The sequence below is a fragment of the Chlamydotis macqueenii genome, chromosome 2, assembly GCF_036417535.1.
Source record: "Chlamydotis macqueenii isolate bChlMac1 chromosome 2, bChlMac1.mat, whole genome shotgun sequence".
Taxonomy (NCBI): Eukaryota; Metazoa; Chordata; class Aves; order Otidiformes; family Otididae; genus Chlamydotis; species Chlamydotis macqueenii.
The window spans coordinates 76,510,207-76,531,699 of record NC_141557.1 but is presented as its reverse complement, the minus strand read 5'-3'; the positions used below and the strand labels follow the sequence as shown (position 1 = coordinate 76,531,699).

Genomic DNA, 21,493 nt, shown 5'->3' with positions numbered 1-21,493 from the left:
GAAAGCAACCTTGCTGCAGATGCAATCAATGAATAGTGATTACATTTGACAGGGTCTAAGTTTCAATCAGAAAAGTAACAAAATGCACAGCAAAGAGGAACAGAGTAAGAACTTCTAGTGAAAACTTTCACATGGACAATTTCAAAGAAAGCTACAATAACTTAAAAATAAAAATAATCTCATGAAAACATAGTAGTTTTATTTAAAATTGTTTCATATAATTAATTCAATTAAGCCTTACAGACTGAAGCACTAGTTTATTAGTCTCTTCCAATTAGTGGGATGTTTTTTGGTTACAACAACAAAGATAACAAGGAAATTTGTTATTCTATTTTATGTTTTTCCCACTTCCTATTTCATCATCCAAAGCTCTGCATTAAAATAAAAACAAAACCACCAAGTACCCGGTGTTAAAAAAGAAAGAACCATCAGAAACAGTGATATGAAAGACAACATTGATATCAGAATACATTTAGTATCAAACCTAAGAAGGCTACATAAAATGTATGAAACTTGTCTACTCTTTAACTGCAGTAGCTGCAGAGTGCGCCTCCATAGACAAAGTCAAGACACCAAAACACACCTACAGATTCTGAAATGAAATTCCTTTGATATTCTCAGTTTTCTTTTAGACCAGGGGAAGGATCATCCTTGAAATTCTCCTTTGTCGCAGTCTTCACAGAAATACATACTTTCATCTTGTCATGTCAAAAACATTCAGCTATAATGATATGTTATCCCCCTATGGCTGTCTGTGTGACACTGCTTTGTAAGTTGACTGTAGAGAAATACTGTATGAGTAACTTGCCTGTTAGCTTGTAAAAACAGAGAGAATAGTTTACCTGACACCTTGGCTTTCAAAACACCACAAACACTACACCGTGCAACACTAAACATACAGTAATATTTATTGTTTAATTAAAAAGAACAGTTTTCAATCAAGGAAGAATCTCCAAGAATATAGTGCCAAGTTTGTGCATTTTAATTGCTGCAGCCCACACTAATAAAGTAACATATTTCATCTTCTTGAAGAACAAATTGAAAGCTTGTCCCTCTCACCTAAACCAGCATTTGACTTTGTTCTTTCAAGGCCTCTCTCCACATTTTTGTCTTTAAACCAAAGAACATAAGAAAATAGAGTCCCCCTTACAAAAGTTGCAAATAATTGAGGTTTTGTATGTTTTTTTTTCCCTAAATAAAAGCTACCTTTAAGATTCCAGTCATAGAGCTCCAAAATATCTTTGAATAGATATGAAGAGAACAGCTCAAGACCTCTCACACAAAAATTCTGGGGAAAGAAAAAGTAAACAAGAATTACAGTTAGATAATACTGCCACTCATGTATATTTAAATAAAACAATATAAAAAAGTGTCTTCATATTTGCCAATTGCTAGACATTGGGCTTTGGAAACAGTATTGATATAGCTGTAGTCATCTACTGTAACACAGCACAGTGATCTCTTCAGAAAGCACTGTCAAGAAAGCATTGTAATGAAGACTCTTTAGTCCATGTCCAAATCAGCACTACAGGCAGCAATTATGAATCTGTGATAATTCGTCCTGCACTAAAACCCTTTTACCTGAGTAAGCTAAGGGTTTTTTAATTCACTTTTTCCTTCATCTTCATATAAAGAGTTTATAAATCATCATCTGTGATATAATAATCACTTCCATAGCAACATACAGTACAACGTAAATTGAGGATTTTGACCTCAAGAGCCAATAGGAAGTGAGAAAAGAAAAAAAAAGAAAAAAAAAAAAGGAAAAGAAAAGATGAGATGATTCTTCTCATCAAGTGGGGAAGCAGCTCCTCCAAAGCAAAAAGCTTCTATTCAGAAATAATGAAGGAACTTTAAAAGCCTTCCTTAAGAAAAAAATCAGTCCAGGTTGATATAAATTACATGTGTATGATACTGCCCACAAATTCCAAACTCAACAAGACAATCTCTTTCACAAGAATGCATTAGTAAAGATGGTCTGTAAATAGTGCTCCAGCCAATTGACTAGGAGTCCAAAAAAAGGTCAGATTCCCTATTTTGCTTCGTGGCCATTTGTTGTTTTAGAACAAGAACTGGAGACAACATAGCAGATTCAGTAACAAGAAATTAATTGCTTTGATCATATTAATCTTGCTGCGGAATTTCAGGACTCTTGCATATATTTAGATGCTGTTGAGCAGCAAAAAGACAGATAACTAGAAAGAAAAATGTAAATATATGTGACTAAATTAAACACTGATCCTATCTTTGTAGTTAATATGCAGGGGTGTTTCTGTACCTACACATGTCGTTCCACTGCAGCAATTTACTTCACAAACTGGCTTCACCAGGGATTAATTTGTAATAATAATAAAAAAAAAGATTATGAACTGAATGTGCTTTGTTTGTATCCACCGGAAATTTGTTTTGGCAACAGCTTATATTAAGTACTGATAAGCAATCTTCAGAGCTTCAAACTCATGATTTTCAGCTCTGCCATTTACTTATGTGGTCCCGGCAAACCAGCACCTCCATATGCCTTATTTTTGTCATCCATTAAAGAAGGATAATGCCTAACTCAGCTTACAGATAAGAGTACCTGATATATATTGTATATAACTTAAAATGAAAAGAAGCTATGGATATAAGCACTTCTCACTATTTGGTTTTAATATATGATAGCCTAGGTAGATGGATGTATGCTAGTACTTGTGTGTGCAGGTTTCTTTTCAGCAATTTGTTCAGCACACAGCCTGTCTCTTAGAGACTTCACAAGATGGGATTCTAAAGAGTTTAATCCATTAAGCATATCAACAACTCATAACCCACACTGACTTTTTGACTAATTATCCTTCTTACCTCGGGCATCATCTCCTCAATAAAATGAATTGTATAGTCAATGTTAAATCTGATTACTTTACATAGAGGAATCTGTAAGGAAAATAGAAATACAGCATGAAAAACTATACAGCATCACATGTATAGTTAATACAATTTTGTATGCAAAGGTATTACTGCCTGCTGAAAAGGGCACTTACTAAAACAGTTGCTCTGGGGATCATGCAAAGACAGGAACACAAGCATGTGCAGGAGAAGTAACAGTTCTAACCTCCACTTCTGTAATAACACAGGGCTGACAGGAGGGATGGCAAAGAAAGATTAAATAATGCCATCTACTGGAGATTAAATTTTATTTAGAAGAAATAGCAGAAGACCTGTATCTTCTTTGACTTCAGTATTTGGAAGTGAATTTATTGTTGGTGACAGAACATTTCAGATTGATACAGTGACAGGAAGGCAAGGTGTTTTTAGCACACCGCCAATTCTGTTAGCTATATTGTCTTAAAATATGGCTTTAAGTCATAGCAACACAATATAAGAACTTCAGGATAAAAGTATAAGTTTATACTAATTTCATCCAGTAAATATTCTCAGAAGTTCACTCAACTAAGTAGCAAGATAAACATGTAATTCCTTCTTTTCACCTTCAAAAAAAGGCTCCTTTGTTTGCGAAGTCCAAGGACTGCTGAAGGTGTTTGGCTATTTTTTTAAATGGGATTTTTTAAAGCAGAAATGCTAGATTTCTAAAAAGACTACAGAAATGTCTAATCCTACCCTACACATCTACTGCTCTTAGCAAATTTTACTATTCACTGGCCTTGCATGCATAAAAGAATCTTAGAAAAATTCAACAGTCTGTGAAAATGAGGCAATCCAAGGTTATTTTGCATTGATAAGCACACAAATAAATATCTGAACAGTGCTGGAGTTGCACTGAAATCAATGGACTTAGCAGAGGTGCAATATTCTGCTTGCATCTTCTTGCAGCCCACCGTCAAACATTTGACTATTTTGTCTACAAAAAGCTGTTGGTATCTGCATAATAAACTAAGGAGCTACATCAAACAAAAAAGTACATTTCCTACAACATTTGATACAATATTAAATATGAATTGAAACCAAAAAACCTTTGAAGTCATGTCCCATTTAGAATCTGAGGAGAGGAAAACCTGTCACATTTAAATCAGTGGTTTCAGTTTTTTGGGTTTTTTGGTTGGTTGGTTGTTTTTTGGGAGGTTTTTTGGGGTTTGTTTTTTTTGGTTTTTTTTGTTTTTTTTTTTTAATACAGGGAGTGTTTGCTTACTTTCTAACATGTTACTTCAATCAGGAGAGGATATTCTGATTCAGGAACTCAGCAGTCCGGGGTATTTTTCTTTGTATTGAACAGAAAATGAATGCTTTAGAAAGTAACCACGACCAAAATCTCCATGAATTAGAGTTCCACGTACAGAAACACATACATGGCAAAAGAGTATGTGGTTAGTACTATCAAATTGTATTGATACTTACATTAAAAAAATTATAATTTTTCTTATTACTATACTAACCATTTTCCCTAATATCTGATCTGGTCAATTATTACTGAATAGTAGTAATAATAGTAGTAAGATTTCTAACAGAACACAAAGCTAAGATTTCAAATTACAGAAATTTGGTGCATTCAAAGATGCACAACCCTACAACATTTGAAAAAACAGTTCTTGAAATATCAAGATAACAAAAAACTCTTAAAATGTATTGAAATGAAGTATTTGCATATCTTTTCATTGAGCTATGGCTAACTCAGCTTATATTGAAAAAGCACGGCAGTCAGGTACTAATCACGTCCTTTTCTTGTTATATTTGCTTTCAAAACATAAAACTAATTGTCTTTAAATCCCTTTAGAATGGATCTTTAAAAAAATCCACTTGTCACTTAATAAAGGGAAAACTTCTTAAATTCTTGTTGGTGTTTTTCAAACTTTTTCCACTTAGCAAACCACCTCATCCAATTTAAATCCAATTAACAGTTTTAACAATTTATTCCATGGTTTATTTCACTTCCAAACTGTGAAACATGTAAAAACATTACTTTGATGCACATTACAGTCTTGATCACAGTTTGAAGACAATGCTTACCACAATTAGTCAAGACAAAACCTGACACTCTTTAGCAAAAATGTCTTATCCCATGTCCCCAATGCTGGTGAGATGTTTGTAGCATACATGCACCACTGTTTCACAGAAGTTCTACTTCAGGGCAGAAACAGCTTGCTTTTCAAACAAATCCTTTGTGTGTAGCAATGAACATACTTACGTTTGTTAGTGGGGCGTGTGCAAACATTGAGAACCCTTCAAAGATATACTCATGGTCATCATACTCAATAACAGTAGGTCTGTCTGTCTAAAAAAAAAGCAAACAAAACCATCACAGAGTGAGCAAAAAGTAGTACTACTTCCATCACTGAAAACAAAATTAGAGTCCTAGTTAGAATTATTTATAAAGTACTTACTAAGAAGTTTGTGGGAGGTGACACAGTAATTCGATAGTGGTATAGTCTTCCAGCATTGTTGGTCATGGGACGACATGGTTTAATGGGCTTAAAGAAAGAGATAAGTAGAATTATGTGTAGAGTCAAGGCAAATTTAGATTAAAAGAGAGAATAAAGCAATTCTAATATCCATGAAATATGCACTAGGAAAAATTAAATAAAATCAGGTAGTCATAATTAAGCATTCTGGGAAGATGGAAAATGGGGCCTGATCTACATTTTCACTTTCAGAAATATTTTTAAAGCTATTCAAAAGGAAAAAAAAGGTGAAAAACATTGCTATAATTTTTTCATTTTACATTTGACTCTCCATCTTTCTTACACACAGCAGTTAGTCATTTACGTACCAGACTAATTTCCTCTTTTCTATAAAGTTGTTTCAGGAAACTGATTTTAAAAGCTTATGAAAAGGAATCTGGCTCTCACATAAGAAGATCTCAAAGTGTGTTATCAAAATAAGACAGGTATCAGCTCAACTGCTTGGGGCAAATCTAGGGCTTGAAGAGAAGCAATTAGTCTATCGTCAAGAGACAGCTCTGGCAACCCTGCTCTGTCTGCCACGTTGTAATGCCTGCCTGCAAGGTCCAAAGGCAGCCAGCCCTCTGTGCACTCTGATGCAACACCAAAGGCCTGGGATTCGTGTTTACTTCCAGCTTCTGAAGCAGTCCAGTTTAAAGACCTAAAAACTCGCAGCAGTCAGACAAATCCAGTTTTGGGATACTACTCTAAACAGCGTTATTAAAGTTGGCCTGATCGCAACAGCAAGATAGCTACATCGCCATGAAGTTGTGCACTTTACAAAATCTATCCAACAGGCAGGGTAATTACTCCGGCTGTTCAGCCCCAAATTAAGGTTCTCACTGCTGCGACAAGACAGCTACAAACCAGCTAATTTACAGCTAGGCAGGTTTATCTACAGGACACTCTAAGAACTAGTATAACCTAGGAGATCTTCTGAAACCTCAAATTCCCAGCTGGCCTTGCTCCAGGGAGCAACTGCCTTCATGCAACAAGTTTTATATATCACTTTTCTCCTTCTAAAATTTTCTCCCTCTTCTGCAAGGAAAGCACTAAAGGCGATGTGGGGAGGCTCGTGAACTGGAGTGATTTATGGTGAGCTTCAGACCAAAGCCATTCTCCTGAAATAGAAGAACTTACACAAACATTCACAAATTTTTAACTGCAGAGAAATAATATTTCAGTAAATATATGTAAAAATGTATATTGAAAAATGAAATTATTCAAGAAAAAGTAGAAATGTAAATTCTAAAACCTATATATTAATGTTCACAAATTCTTTCACAAAAGTTCTTTAGAATGAAAAAGGTTGAGGTGGTGCAAGCACTGCTTTTATTTCCAGAAACAACAGTGATCACAGAGCATGCTCTGTACAAATGAGTATTTCTAAGGAAAACAACCAAACGCTATTTCAACATTTTTCAAAAGAAAGGCATTACCATTCTAAAATGTGTTTCAGGAAGCTGATAGAGTTATTTTTTCTAATCACATATTCATAAAGAACTTAATAAACTGTTTGACAGTTTGCAGTGCACACGTGCACTAGTGCTAAGGCAAGAATACCTCCTGACAAGCTTCTTGCTCCTGTCAGAAGCAGAATTACTATTTTATTTACTTTGCCTTTTAAAGCAATGCCTTCACAAAGAGGGCCCTTATAACATACTCATCCACTTGAAGATGGTAGATCTTTAACCACAAGTTCTTTCTTATTAATGTAATTGTGTTTCAGAAAAAAAAAAAACACCTTAAAAGTAAACAAATACAGGCAAAAGTTTTCAATAGTTTTCAGGTGCATTTCATTACCAGTACTGTGTTTTAAATATGAGGTTACACAACTAAGTGATTTAAAGTCGCACAGGAGTTTTTACTTAGCCTGTAAATCACAGGAAAAAACCCTCAATCAACCCAAGTATGAGTTTATAGCAGCAAGTTTGTATTCATAATTCCAGTTCTTAAAATTACTTACCTCTTCGCCAGGATAAATGCCATGTCTTATTCCCGTTCGTCGGGCTTTAGCACTGCATTTGCACAAAGGCCCATCATTCATCTGTCAAAAACAAAATACGATTCTGTTCTTATTGAAAAACGGTTTTGGAAAAGTATCTTGGTTTTAATGCCTGGAGTGCTGATGCTTCTGAAAGCCTGTCATGCTTAGATTAAGTGGATGATCGTAAGCCAATAAAACTGAAAACAGTATAGACTAAAGTAAGAAAACCGCACAATAGCATTAGAACTTCATGACTGTTTCAGAAGCACAAGATGTAAAAATGCTCTTAGCAGAATTGTACCACTCTACTATAATATACCTCTTTTACATTTCTTATACATACAAACAGCATGCTGTCTGTCTAAAAACAAATTCGGACCCTAAACACACAAATGCAAATATTTACATGCTGAAATCTCCACGTTCAAACAGTTCCACTCAGTTCACTGACTGAAATCCCATCCCTGATTAACCCCTCTGCCATGCGGCAAGGCTATCACCCGAAGTATGTAAGGCAGACCATTTGAAGATTTTACCTGGTACTTTAAAGAACTAATGGGAACTGTTCTGGTTTTGTTTAGTGAGGGGGAGCCTAAGGTGGTAGCTTCTGTAGGAAGCTGCTAGAAGTTGCTCCCCTTTGTTTAGTGGACTCGGCCGGGCCTAGGGCGGACCCGCTGCTGGCCAAGGCCGAGCCAATTGGTAGCAGAATGTCCTGTGATAACGCCTCTGCGATAACGTATTTAAGAAGGGGAAAACAGGAAAAAAAATGGAGAAGATGATGTGAAGCAGCTGAGCGGGGGCAGAGAGGGGGAGGCACGAGCCTCGTGGGCCTTGCAGGCCTCACGCTCTGGCCTCCCGCTGGGCAGCCGACTGGGCCCAACTCGGTCCAGCCTGGCTGCAAGAAGTGGAGAGGAGATGAGAAGTGAATAAGATGTAAAAAGGATCCTGAGAGACGTCTGCCAGCCTCTCAGGAGCTGAACAGCTGCAGATGCCAAGGTCAGAGAAGAAGAGGGAGGAGTAATGCGGCTCCTGGCCAAGATTCCCCTGCAGCCTGTGGTGAAGACCATGGTGGAGCAGGGTGTCCCCCTGCAGCCCATGGAGGTCCACGGAGGAGCAGAGATCCACCTGCAGCCTGTGGAGGACCCCACGCCAGAGCAGGTGGAGGCCTGAAGGAGGCTATGGCCCATGGAGGGCCCACTGGGGCAGCTGTTCTGGAGGGACTGCACCCCATGGAAGAGATGACCCACACCGGAGCAGTTTCACGAAGGACTGTGGCCCGTGGGAGGGACCCCACGCTGGAGCAGGGGAGGAATGCAAGGAGTTCTTCCCCCGACGATGACACAGCGGTGCAAAACAACGCGTGATGAACTGACCGCGACCCCCATTCCCTCTTCCCCCCTGTGCCACTCGGGGGGGTGAGAAGGTAGTAGAGATAAAGTTAAGCCCAGGAAGAGGGAGGGGTGGGGGGAGTTCTCTTGTTCCCTGTCTCATTCTCCTGCTAGTTTTAGAAATAAATGAATGCTTTTCCCCAAGTCGAGTCTGTTTTGCCCGTGATGGTAACTTTAAGGATTTCTCCCCGTCCTTATCTCAAACCTCGAGCCATTTTCTTTATATAATCTCCCCCTATTCTCTCAGAGGGTCGGGGGAGCGAGAGAGAAAGACTGTGTAGTCTGGTCCCGATCGGGGCTGAACTATGACAGGAACACTTCAAATCCATCCTGTGAACAGATCAGTAAAAAAGGGAAAGGAGGAAGAAATATCCACTTCAGTATGCTGTATGGGTGCATCAAGTAGCTATACCGAGAAGGGCCATTGCACACAGTATAAAGCTAGTGTCTTTCTTTTCACTTTTATGACCAAGTTCAATGCAGACTATAAATTACTGCAATACCCTAAAGCTTTCTGCTCTCAACATCATGCCCATTGCAGAAATCCAACAAAAAAAAAAAAAAACAAAAACCCAGAACCACAACAGAGAAACAAATGAAATGCCCAACCCGAGGCTTTAACAGAGTTTTTCAAAGTCTGAATCTAAGAACAGAAACATTTTTTTAGACTTAGGAAAAAAAACAACCTTGCAATGCAATACAAGAACCAGCAGAACTTTCCATGCCATTGTAAGCAGTCTGAAAATGTAAACAGCGTCCATGGTGGGACTGAACAGCATCATCATACAATAGACATAATGTGAAGATGCCTCAGGAAACAAGAACCACCAAACTGTCTTCAGACAGCTGGGAGAGGGAAGCAATTTTTTAGTTTTGATGTTATTTCTCTGAACATTCATCTTGGTTTAATTTCTTCGACTGGCACAGTGCATACATGTAAAGGAATGTAAGAAGTAGGGCACTTCTCTACTCCTTTGGGAACTTAGCCATGCAATCTTAACAAGAGTGACATGATGGTTTTTTGTTCACACATTTTTTTGCACACTCTGAGGCCCCTGAGGAAAGAACAGGCTCAATGAAACTGAGTAATGCTTGTAGGTAAAAGCATAGTTCCTCACTGGTTTATACAGCCACAAAATTAAAAAATGCAATCAATAGCAAATTGCTTATCATTCTTCAAAAGGTAAGGGCCTACTGAGGCTATTAAAATAACCACTTATTTTTTAAAATCTCATCCTTAACTCTTAGAACTGTTCAGCACTAACACTGCTTCTGTTACTTTAAATGCACAGACCGAGACCGACAGAGATATGAAGTACCTGCAAAGCCCAGGACCTGAGACACAAGTCAGATAGATATCTATCTTGTCCCTAATGACACAGCTCATAGAAAAAAAATGCAGAAAAGCAATCATGAAGTGATGAAATGATGCTGAAAGATCACTGTTTTACATCACCTAAGGCAAAGGCTTCTAACTTCCCCATACCAACAGCACAACACAAATAAGCAGATAACATTTGAAAGCAAAGGGCCACTGTGGTGGCATCAACTTTAACAACTTGTTTTCTGACGACTGTCAGCACTGCTGGAGATTATCCAAAGTAACAAACACACTGCTCAGATTGAAGGCTTTGGAAGATCCATCCTAAAAATCCAGTTAACATGTCAGACAGTGTACTTGTACATGCCATTGCGCATGCCAATAATTCCTGGTTTATGTAGCGACAGTTAAAAAGTATTTTGGTATACCAGATAAATACCTAGGAAAACACCAAATGTTTTCAAATAAAACCTACTCAGAAGTAGCACAGCCCTAGACAAGCTCACCATGATCTCATTTCAGCCCTTTCAAGAAAGATGAAGAGCCAGTTCAAAGAAAGTTTTTGGGAAAGCAAGCTTTTGAGCAGGAAACTGATAAACCACACACTCCTGAAACTATTCATCCTACAGTTATTCCACTTCTTTTTATTCACCCAATATTCTGGCTTAGAACATTACTTTGAAGTCTGCCCAAGAGCTACACAATTTTTTCAGTTAACTATCTACACAGTTCACTAATTTTGTTTTCCATACAAATAAAAACAACTAGCTATGCTCTGTCATTTTTTTTTAACTAGAAGCATAAATATGAGTCTCTAACAGAATATTCAACAGATCTTTGAATTACCACAATGCCAATAAGCATAGCAGTATCTCTTGGCATTATTATTTCTTGCATGCTAAACTCATGCATCACACAAAGTGTCAGAAAAATAAATTTACTGAGATGTCATTTGATAATGAGTTAGAATAGATTGTAAAATATTTAACTAAGAAAGATGAAGATGCCAAATTCGCAAACAAAAACTAGTCTTCTGTGCAATGTATACATTCAAAACAACACTTCATGAACTCAGCAACTACATTTAATGAAAACTATAATCTCCAAGCAATTACAAAAGAACCATTAAACAAGAAGTTAGGAGCATTAACCACATACTTAAAACATTATTTATCATTATGAGCTGAGAGTTTTTAGGTGAAAACTTTGTAAAGGAGGTAAACATGCTGCCTTTTCTTCACCTCAGAATTCATCTGTGTACCTTTATCTCAGGGCTAAGAGGACAGCATTAATTCAGGCTGTTAGCAATTCAGGCTTTAATAACACTGTCAGAAGTGATTCCAGCTAAATAATCCCCAGGATTCATGAGCTGGAACCACACTCTTGAAATCAAAAGTGAAGTGTTTTGAAGATGATGAGAGAGAATATGGGGGTAAAAAAAAGCATCTTGAAATAGGTGTCACTCAGCATGTTTGACAACAATGCAGAATTTTAGGTCTACAGGGGAGAATGACTTTCAGACACACAGTACTTTTTCCTCTCACCATACCTGCCCTGGATCATTGTACCACAGTTCTTCATGGAGACGATCAGGGTGTGCTTTTTTACGCTTAATTTCTGCAATGACGTCAAAAACTTCAGAATCTGAACTGCTAGAGCAGCTGCTGTCATCTTCAGAGTCACAGTCTGAGTCACTGGAGCTCTCTGATTCACACAAGGAAAACAAAGTCAGCTGAAAAACACTTCCACACATTCTCTTCCCCAGTAGCAATGCATTCTCTAACATGATATAACCAACTGTGTCATACTGAAAATTATTAAAGTTGTGTATGACATTCACACTAACAAAGAGAGGGACAGTAACTACATTTTTAATTAAAAATGACAGCAAATGCCATGGATATTAAATGCCTACAACAACTGCATCTGTTTGCATGCATCAGACTGCTGTTTGGCTGTCAAGGAGCAGCACTGATCAGTTGTAGACAGGCAATTTCAGTTACTTAACATTAAAGATTATAGAGCTATGGCCAACCCAAGTATGACAGGAAACTTGGGGAAAAAAAAAAAAGAAAAGAAAAAGAAAAAAGAGAGAGAAAAGAGAAAAAATATACATAAGGTCACTAGCATGAGCTAAACAGTACCTCTTGTTGTTTAAAAGTTAATTCTGCTTGCTATGAGCAAAGTGGTTACACCTAGTTTCATTTTACTTAAAAATACTCCTGTCTGTAGTAGGATATTGTCTATTTAAGAGTTTCAAAGCAGCACATACAGGTAGAATTATAGAACATGTACTGTTAGATTGTAGTAAAAATCAATTATTTCTAATAAATCCGTTATCATATATTAGAAAACACAGACAAGAAGAAAACCTGGAACTCCTAGGTGAGTAAATCCAGCCCTAAGTTTTTTGGAAGCTCTGCTCTATGAGTTTTCCTTCTTATTTTTTTTTAAATAAGACATTTTTATTTGTATTAACTGAAACAATTTTTCTGATATATCAGAGGAGAGACAATGCTAAAGAAAAAAATAAGAACAGAAGATGGTCTTAGACTTATTAAAATGTCTCCTTTGTGGTGTTATTGAAGTAATGTTAATAAGTGTTTGGACTTAATTAAAAAAAAAAAAAAGAAAACAAGCCAAACCCACAAAATCCCAGAGTCCGATCTCACATATCTCTAACCTCTTGTGGTACTTACAAGTGGCTCCCTTTCTTATGTATGTAATGTCACTCATTGCCGCGGATTTCCTCAGCTCTAAATTAAATAAGTGCCTTTATAGCCATGATGTATCGCATGATGCAAGTAAGGTTTATCTTTCTTGGAAGGAGAGATGCAACATTTCTTCCCTTTCTAAGTTTCAATTTAAGAGAAAACATATTGCTACACTGCCAGTGCCTTGAAACACTGTGAAACTATGGTTTAAAATATGTGTTTATTGAATACAAGACTCTCCTTAGTTAAAAAAAAGAAAGAGAGAGAAAAAGAGAAAAAATTTGAGAATATTACTAGTAAAATATGCTTACTTTTTTTTAAAAATCAGAATGTATTTTTATACAGTCTGTAATTCAGCATAAGGTGCTGTTAAAATATGCCCGTGGGACATATGGTTTACATAGGTCACATATCCTCAGCTGCAATGGAGTTTTGTCTAAATGTATATACATATATATTCCTACAAACATTCACAAACATTTGAGTTTTAAAAGTTCTCTGATAAACATTAATTAGTTGTATAAGTCTAATTTTAGGTGCAAAATGAGCGTGGGAGCTGTGAGGGTCAGCTGGAGTTCTGAAAGACCAATGTAGAACTGGATTTCATGTATTGAAATCAGCCTTTCACAACCTAAAAGTGCTCTTCGAGAGCAATGCTGTCTCGCTACAACACACAATTGCTGCTAACACAAGGCAGAACAGAGACAGTATCTACTTAAGCACAAAATAAGACAAACTATTAGACACTATAGAAGCATGGCTGTAGGAGAAGCTGGCACAGACACAAAGTCAGCCCAGGGGAGCAATGCAGACGCAGAGCCTTCAGGTTCTCCAGAAAGAGTGGAAAAAAGAAATATGGAGATGTTGCTCTTGGCCCTATCGTATTTTAGCCTGGAGCAGCAAACGAACTCTTTCCGCAAAGATCTGAGGAAGTGAAGCTTTACACAGGTATGCTGCATATAGCAGTTTTATCCTTGCTTCATCCACATGAAAATATACCTCCTAAAAAACCCTACAGCTAACTTTGCTAGTGATTCTTGAGTGAATTTAAATATGTGCAAATCCACTTTTCAAAAAAGCATTAAAAAGTGTTTCCTTTACAGAAGTGAATTCACATTTTATTTAATCTGTGTTTATTTTTTTCTTTTATCTTTATTTTATCTTTTTGTACTGCCAGCATGTAACTGACCATGTCATTATGTAGTTGCATTTCAACGTTACAATTTTTGATATGATTTTTAAAGAGTTACTAAGCTCAGATACGGAAGTCCGAAGCAGCTCAAGGGGCAAACATGAAGCATCAGTTAAAAAGAAAGTCAATAGAGTATCTAAATTAATGTGATATGCCTAAGAATTTCTTGAACTACTGCAACTGACTGAAAAACACACTATGCAATACTGAAATGCTGGAAGTTCTCACAAAACAAAATAAGAAAAATAGCTTCCACTAACACCTAAGTAGACAAATTGCTATCAAAAAGTATGCCCTGCTAATTTACCAGTATTTCCCAATAACTGATACAGCTAGCAGGCTTATTTCAATGCAAGAAGATCAATATGGGCAGTGCATGACAATGCAGAAAAACTATGTTTTGAACTACTATAAAACTACTATATTATGCGTATAATCTGCATAAGATTATAGTAAACAGAGTGGCACAACCAAAATACAGTCAAGAAGAAAGATTAACTCATAACAAACAGACATATGAGTTTATCACCACTACTCTTGCTTTCTTTTCAGAAATATGAGCCCAGCAGCTCCTCAAAGGCTCTTGTGCACCATGCTTTTGCCAATCTGATCATGCACAGGGTGCTCTGATGCCATGGAAGAGACTTTTGCATATGGTCGTGCTGGATACTCTGCACTTTCCCTTTGGCTTTCTAGGTAAAGAATCTAGCTCTACTTCAGCCAAAAGCAACGGTAAAACTCCCATATGCATCAGAAAGCAAAGATTTAAAAAAAAAAAAACACAAAACCAAAACAGATTAACCTACCAACATTATTAAATACACACATCTGCCAAAACCAGGTTAACTACAGATTATTCCATTTCAAACCTTTGTCATAATTTCTGCCTACCTAAATCTTCATCCAGTTTGGTCTTTGGTGGCTCCCATGGTGGCCTGGCTGCTTTGGCTTTTGCCTGTCGCTTTCCTAACTCCTCGTCAAACTTCTCATAGAGATCTCTGAGCTTGCTAGTTCCTACCACAGTAGAGTCCCCCTGTTAATTAAAAACCAAAACAACAACAACAACAAAAAAAGACAGGGTTGAAACAGCACACAAACACAACATGTACCAGCGTTTCACAACGAAAAGCAAGAAGAGGAAAAGACAGATCTCAGTGTAGTTCAATGAAATGTGGAAATATTTGTTAAGGCTTTAGCATATCATTACATTGTTCCACTACGTGAATTAGCAGAGAAATTACTTCATTTGCTGGTGCATTATCATCAAACCTTTGGCCTAACAAAGCAGAACTATGGCTAAGCATATTTAGTACAGCTCAGCATTGATTTTTAGCAGGTTTAGAAGAAACAGAAAACTTGTGAAAGTATTTTGCAACTAAGAATTTTATCACATACAAGAAATATAAAACTCAGCTCATTCTGTCTGCTTTGAATCACCATGAATTCACTCTCCATGTTACCCTCAAAAATCCCCCACGACCAACCACAAAAAACCTCACAAAAACCCCCAGAACTGCCCCCCCACCCCGCCATCACTACTCCACCAGCAAGTGTTATTTTCAAGTACAAAGAATCCTGACTTCTCGCTTCTGTACAAAATTTCTTAAAGGTTGTAGGAATATATGGTGCTTGAAGTATCTTTGCTCAAATACCGGTATAATGGAAAAAAACTCCACCTTTCCCTCTTGGAGATAAAAAAGTATCCCTCTTTCATTTACCACTAATTTGAATTAAAACAGACAAGAAATTGATGAAAAGAGAGAAGAATACCAATAAATAAAGTCCTTAACAGGGTTAAAAAACTAAGATGCTTGGGAGAAGAGAAGGATTAAATTACACAAAACACGATCCTGCTGTAGGGTTCATATTAATCAAGTAATCAAATAATCAATAAAGGACTGTGTACAGTAATTTTAGATCTCTCACAAACATACCACTTGATCCATAGGGTCATTGGAATAATAGCTTTCAGAATGGGTACAGCGAACCCAGACTGGCTTAAGTAATTCCTCATCTTCCTCTTCATTTTTTTCAGATGCATTCTCCTCTGATTCTTTGTCTTTGATGGCGGTATAATTTTTCTCCTTGCTAGAGTTCTGGTTCTCAGACCACCTTTCTCTGTCCTCCTCCCATCGGGGTCTCTTTCTCTCTCTGCTTGGAGACCGGCTTGGGGGGAGAAAGCGAACAAAAGCAATTCCTGTTATTATTTTAACAGTGACAATTTTATAACGAAAAACAAGTATTTTGCTTCAGATCAGTACATCACTCTATCATTTAAATTACAGCAAAATCCAATTGCCTCTTCCTGCTTTTAACTTGCAACATAAAGAGCACTTTGTAGTTCTGACTTACTATAAAAAATGACTTAAAATTGCAAGTGCTTTTGTATTTTAAACCTTATTCAAGAATTAGAACGAAAAAATATATGCAATTTTAGATTAAATTCCTACTTGCAGTCTAGATTACTTTCTTTTAATTTTGCTCCAAAGTTGGAAACTCATCACTAAAAATTAAGTCACATCACTCAAAACTAGAAGTTACACTATAAAGAAGCTTTAATACATAGCCCACAAACTATTTGCATGAGCAAAGAATTAGGGTTTTATCAGAAGGATTATAAAGAAGTCACACTGCTTGTGTTACTCTAACTCGGGCACTTCTTTGAACAACACAACTTGTGACATTCCTTATGTATTGCAAGAGTAAGGCTTTCAAAATTTGAATGTAGGAAAAAACCTTTTTTTTTTTTTAATCTCCTCTGCCTACAAAGCCAATAACCTTGCACTGATTTTGACTATCCAGGATTCAGAAGGAAAGGAGCATCAATGTAAAAAAAAGCTCCTAAAAGAGGATCTAAACATAGAATGACTTTAAATAATATTGGTACTTTAGAGACTGGAAGCACATGTTAAGAGGAAGTCTTTATGATACAGCAGCAAAGCCCTCTCTCCAGAGATTAATCCCATTTCTAACTCTACAAGGTCTTGAGATAACTGACATTAGCATTTATAAGCAGATAGTTAGAAATTTAAAACACTCATTTCTGCTGAGTTTCAAACCAGGCATACATGCACATATACGTACACAAAAACTCACATGCTTGGATGCACAGAGGCTCAATTACACAAGAGGCCAAATGTAACCTTCCTTACCTTCCGGCTCTCTTGTAATCTTTTTTGTAGGATCTGTCTGGTGAAGGCGATCTTCTGCTGTCACGGTGCCTATGCCTCTCCCGTTCCCTTGGAGAGTTCAAAACATAAGTTAAATGAGAAATCTGGCATTTCAAACATTCCACACCTGAAAGGAACACAGAAGCAGGCTGAGATCATGTTAGGCAAAATAACACACATGTGCTGACTGCTAAAATCCCAGGCATTTTTAAAGCTGGCCTTCAAGAAATCTGTAAAAGACAGTCACCTATCTCCTCCACCTTTGTCATAAAGCCATCTATCTCAATTCAATAGTTAATTTACTCCATACTGAGGTAACTTCTGTAATTCACCACAGGACTTCCTCTTCTCTTGTTATGAATGGGAAAGGGTAAGATTATTGCATCATTAACCATTCTTAATGCCTCAAGGAAGGGAAAGAAAACCTACCTATTCCATGCACATCAGCTTCATAAGCACAGCAGTCATTCAGTGTTTCAGATAAGCCCTCTGTTGTGGTTTTGTTTGGTGAGGAGGGGGTCAAGGTGATAGCTTCTGCAGGAAACTGCTAGAAGTCGCTCCCCTTCATCAGTGGACTTGGCCGGGCCTAGGGCGGACTCGCTGCTGGCCAAGGCTGAGCCAATTGGTAGCAGAATATCCCATGATAACGCCTCTGCGATAACATATTTAAGAAGGAGAAAATAGGAAAAAAAAAGAGAAGAGAAGATGTGAAGAAGCTGAGCGGGGGCAAGGGCGCAGGCACAGGCCTCATGGGCCTTGCAGGCCTCACCCTCTGTCCTCCCGCCGGGCGGCCAACTGGGCCCGGCCCAGCTGCAAGAAGTGGAGAGGAGATGAGCTGGATGATGTGAGAAGATTCTGAGAGGCGTCTGCCAGCCTGTTGTGAAGAACTTTTCTTGTGAGAGGAACGGCTGCAGACGCCAAGGTCAGTTCAGAAGGAGGCGGAGGAATAATGCAGCTCCTGGCCAAGATTGCCCTGCAGCCTGTGGTGATGACCATGGTGGAGCAGGTTGTCCCCCTGCAGCCCATGGAGGTCCACAGAGGGGCAGAGATCCACCTGCAGCCCTTGGAGGACCCTACACCAGGGAAGCTGGGGGCCTGAAGGAGGCTGTGGCCCATGGAGGGCCCGTGCTGGGGCAGCCGTTCTGGAGAGACTGCATCCCGTGGAAGAGATGACCCATGCCAAAGCAGTTTCACGAAGGACTGTGGCGTATGGGTGGGACCCCACGCTGGAGCAGGGGAGGAATGTGAGGAGTCTTCCCCCGACCATGAAGCAGCGGCGTAAAACAACGCGTGATGAACTGACTGCAACCCCCATTTCCTCTTCCCATCTTGTGCTGCTCGGGGGGAGGGGGGAAAGGTAGTAGAGATAATATTAAGCCTGGGAAGAGGGAGGGGTGGGGGGAGGTTATCTCATTCTCTGTCTCATTATCCTGCTAGTTTTAGTAATAAATGAATAGTTTTCCCCAAGTCGAGTCGGTTTTGCCCGTAACGGTGACTTTAAGGATTTTCTCCCTGTCCTTATCTCAAACCTCGAGCCGTTTTTCTTATATCATCTCCCCCTGTTCTCTCGGAGGGTGGAGGGAGTGAGAGAGAAACTGTGTATGCTGGTCCCGATCGGGGCTGAACTATGACACCCTCTCTTCCCAACAGCCACCTCAAGCACACACAAAAAAAATGAGAGACAGAAAATCTGCATCATGCTGAAACTACGAATCTCATCTATAAGACTCAATTTGCACACACACATAAAGAACTTGATCAGTCATATTTCTGGGGCAAAAGAGCTTTAAATTAACTTAAGGCTTGGGGAAGAGTGGCTGGAAAGCTGCCCGGTGGAAAGGGACCTGTGGTGCCGGTTGACAGGCGGCTGAACATGAGCCAGCAGTGTGCCCAGGTGGCCAAGAGGGCCAACAGTATCCTGGCTTGTATCAGAAACAGTGTGGCCAGCAGGAGCAGAGAAGTGATCGTGCCCCTGTACTCAGCATGGGTGAGGCTGCACCTTGAATATTGTGTGTAATTTTGGGCCACTCAGTACAAGAAAGACGGATGTTGAGTTGCTGGAGCATATCGAGAGAAGGGCAATGAAACTGGTGAGAGGTCTAGAGAACAAGTCTTATGAGGAATGGCTGAGGGAACTGGGGCTGGAGAAAAGGAGGCTGAGGGGAGACCTCATTGCTCTCTACAGCTACCTGAAAGGAGGTTGTAGGGAGGACTCTTTTCCCAGGTAATAAGTGATAGGACAAGAGGAAATGCCTCAAGTTGGCAGGAGGTTTAGACTGGCCATTAGGAAAAAATTATTCACCAAGAGGGTTATCAAGCATTGGAACAGTCTGCCCAGGGAAGTGGTTGAATTAGCATCCCTGGAGGTATTTAGAAGACTTGTAAATGTGGTGCTTAGGTACATGGTTTAGTGCCGGACTTGCCAGTGTTAGGTTAACGGTTGAACTTGATGATCTTAAGGGTTTTTTCCAACCTAAATGATTCTATGACTCCATTAAATTACAGGGTACACAAGGTAGCAAAGATCACACAGGCAGTTTTCATACTCTGCTAACAGTTGACAACTCATTAGTCCGCAATCATTTCTGTACCTGTGAAATCTCCTAGTAAATGAGTCTGCTGATATAAAGGAATTATAAATACATGCCTCAGGTGGTTTGGTGTGCTAACAGAATGAGTCAAGATTATTTATGAACATATATATGTATGTTTCCACATGCATAACATGAAACACAATGCAAATTTACAAAGCACAAAGTTCAGCTATTGTTCTTCCCGCCACCTGCTCATTGTTCTTTGCCTGTGCAAGAATGTTGAAGCATGGATGCTATCTGATTTGCTTGAGAGATGGATGCTGTGCAAAAAACACACCAAAGCGGGCAAACAGCTCTCATTAAAATAAGCAGATACACTGTCAAGTAGACCTGGAAGCTGTTGGCCTCAAGCAGTACTCCACAAATACGTGAGGAAGAAGCTGCTGAAAACATGCATTTTCAAAACTTAAAACTGAACATTAAAATCTAAACAATAAGTTGTGAAATTATGTGGCAAATATTTAAGTCACCTACAAAGTGCAGAAAATTCCAGACGCTCCTCACACAGAAAAGGCCAGCGCCTTAGTGTCAGCTGCATGCACTTTCAGAAAAATCCTCTTTCGGAAATTGAAGTAAATTTACTGCATGTGAAGTTTGGGTGGGTTTTTCTGGAATACAGCTGTCTAAGGTTCTGCAATTAAATCTCTGCACATCTAAATTAAAGAGGCTTAATCTCCACAGGCATTATGTGTAAACTCCTGTTTCACATGTGACATGAGAAAGCTCAGAGCTTCTAAACTTAGAGCATGTGATCCAGGCACCATGATATATATTTAGATACTTAACTTTCCAGTATCTCTCTCTGAATATTCTGACCTAGATCATTAGACATAACAAGAGCCATCAAGAGAGAAAATCTAAAACATCTGAAAGGTTAACTGATGCTTGCTCTAAAACATCACACAGCAAACTGCATCAGGTCAGCTCATGATTTGCAAGCTGCTTGTGTCTATGAAGCAGAGGGACAGAAACTTCCCGATACATTCGAAAATAAGCAGTCCACACGCATCCATCTGAATCATAAGATGTCAACATAGCCTACAACTTGCTTATTTCTTTTAACTAGTGTATGCTAATTTTCACCTCAGTCTTCTCTTGAAATCACAGGCTGGCTTGCTGAGGTCTTCATCCCGAACAGAATCACACAGGTAAGTCTAAGCACCCACTGGGAGGTCCCGTGAAACCTGCACATGTCTGTGCTGGTCTCTCTTGAGGATGAGGACAGAGCAGGATGAAGAATATCGCACAACATGCTTTTCACTAAAACACCTCACTGCAGAGATTATCTATGTGCACCTATCAGACCATAAACCCCCCTCAAGTGCTGGTTCTCCACAAATACAGGGCTTACTCAAAGAAAGACCAAATTCAAGTAACACGTGGAACCCTAAATCTTTAAATTTGACGTGCTGGTATTTAACTGTTTGTAAGGCTCAACTTTGAACACAGTCTTTTGCACAAAATTATGACAACTTTACTTTCATTTCACATGTGCCAAATTTTCTACGGTAAATACCCACAAGAGTAGACTCAGCAACACTCAAGTTTTCAAATGGGAGCTTCTTTGCTTCCAGCTCTCTCCATGGACAAGGACAACAAGTTTGCTAAGCTTGCAAAGGTGAAGCAGAAGCCTCTTTCCATCAGACCTCAGTACTGACTACCTCCCAAGCTAAAGGGGAAAAACAAGGGCGAGAGAAGAACATTGATGCGAACAAATACCATGGGACAATGACAGCTTTCCCTCTGCAGGCAGAAGAT

General features: G+C 38.7%; 1 protein-coding gene across 2 annotated transcripts in view; it reads right to left on the bottom strand.

Moving 5' to 3' along the window:
* DROSHA (drosha ribonuclease III) overlaps nt 1-21,493 on the bottom strand; it is a 75,827-nt gene that overhangs the window by 50,809 nt on the left and 3,525 nt on the right. For both annotated transcript variants that reach the window (XM_086740348.1, XM_086740349.1), the window contains exons 3-11: nt 17,124-17,210; nt 15,906-16,137; nt 14,863-15,004; nt 11,615-11,769; nt 7,336-7,416; nt 5,313-5,399; nt 5,117-5,203; nt 2,839-2,910; nt 1,207-1,288 (exon numbers count right to left, since the gene is read on the bottom strand). In XM_086740348.1, the coding sequence (XP_086596474.1) occupies nt 1,207-1,288; nt 2,839-2,910; nt 5,117-5,203; nt 5,313-5,399; nt 7,336-7,416; nt 11,615-11,769; nt 14,863-15,004; nt 15,906-16,137; nt 17,124-17,210 (1,025 nt within the window). The remainder of the gene's footprint in view (nt 1-1,206; nt 1,289-2,838; nt 2,911-5,116; nt 5,204-5,312; nt 5,400-7,335; nt 7,417-11,614; nt 11,770-14,862; nt 15,005-15,905; nt 16,138-17,123; nt 17,211-21,493) is intronic.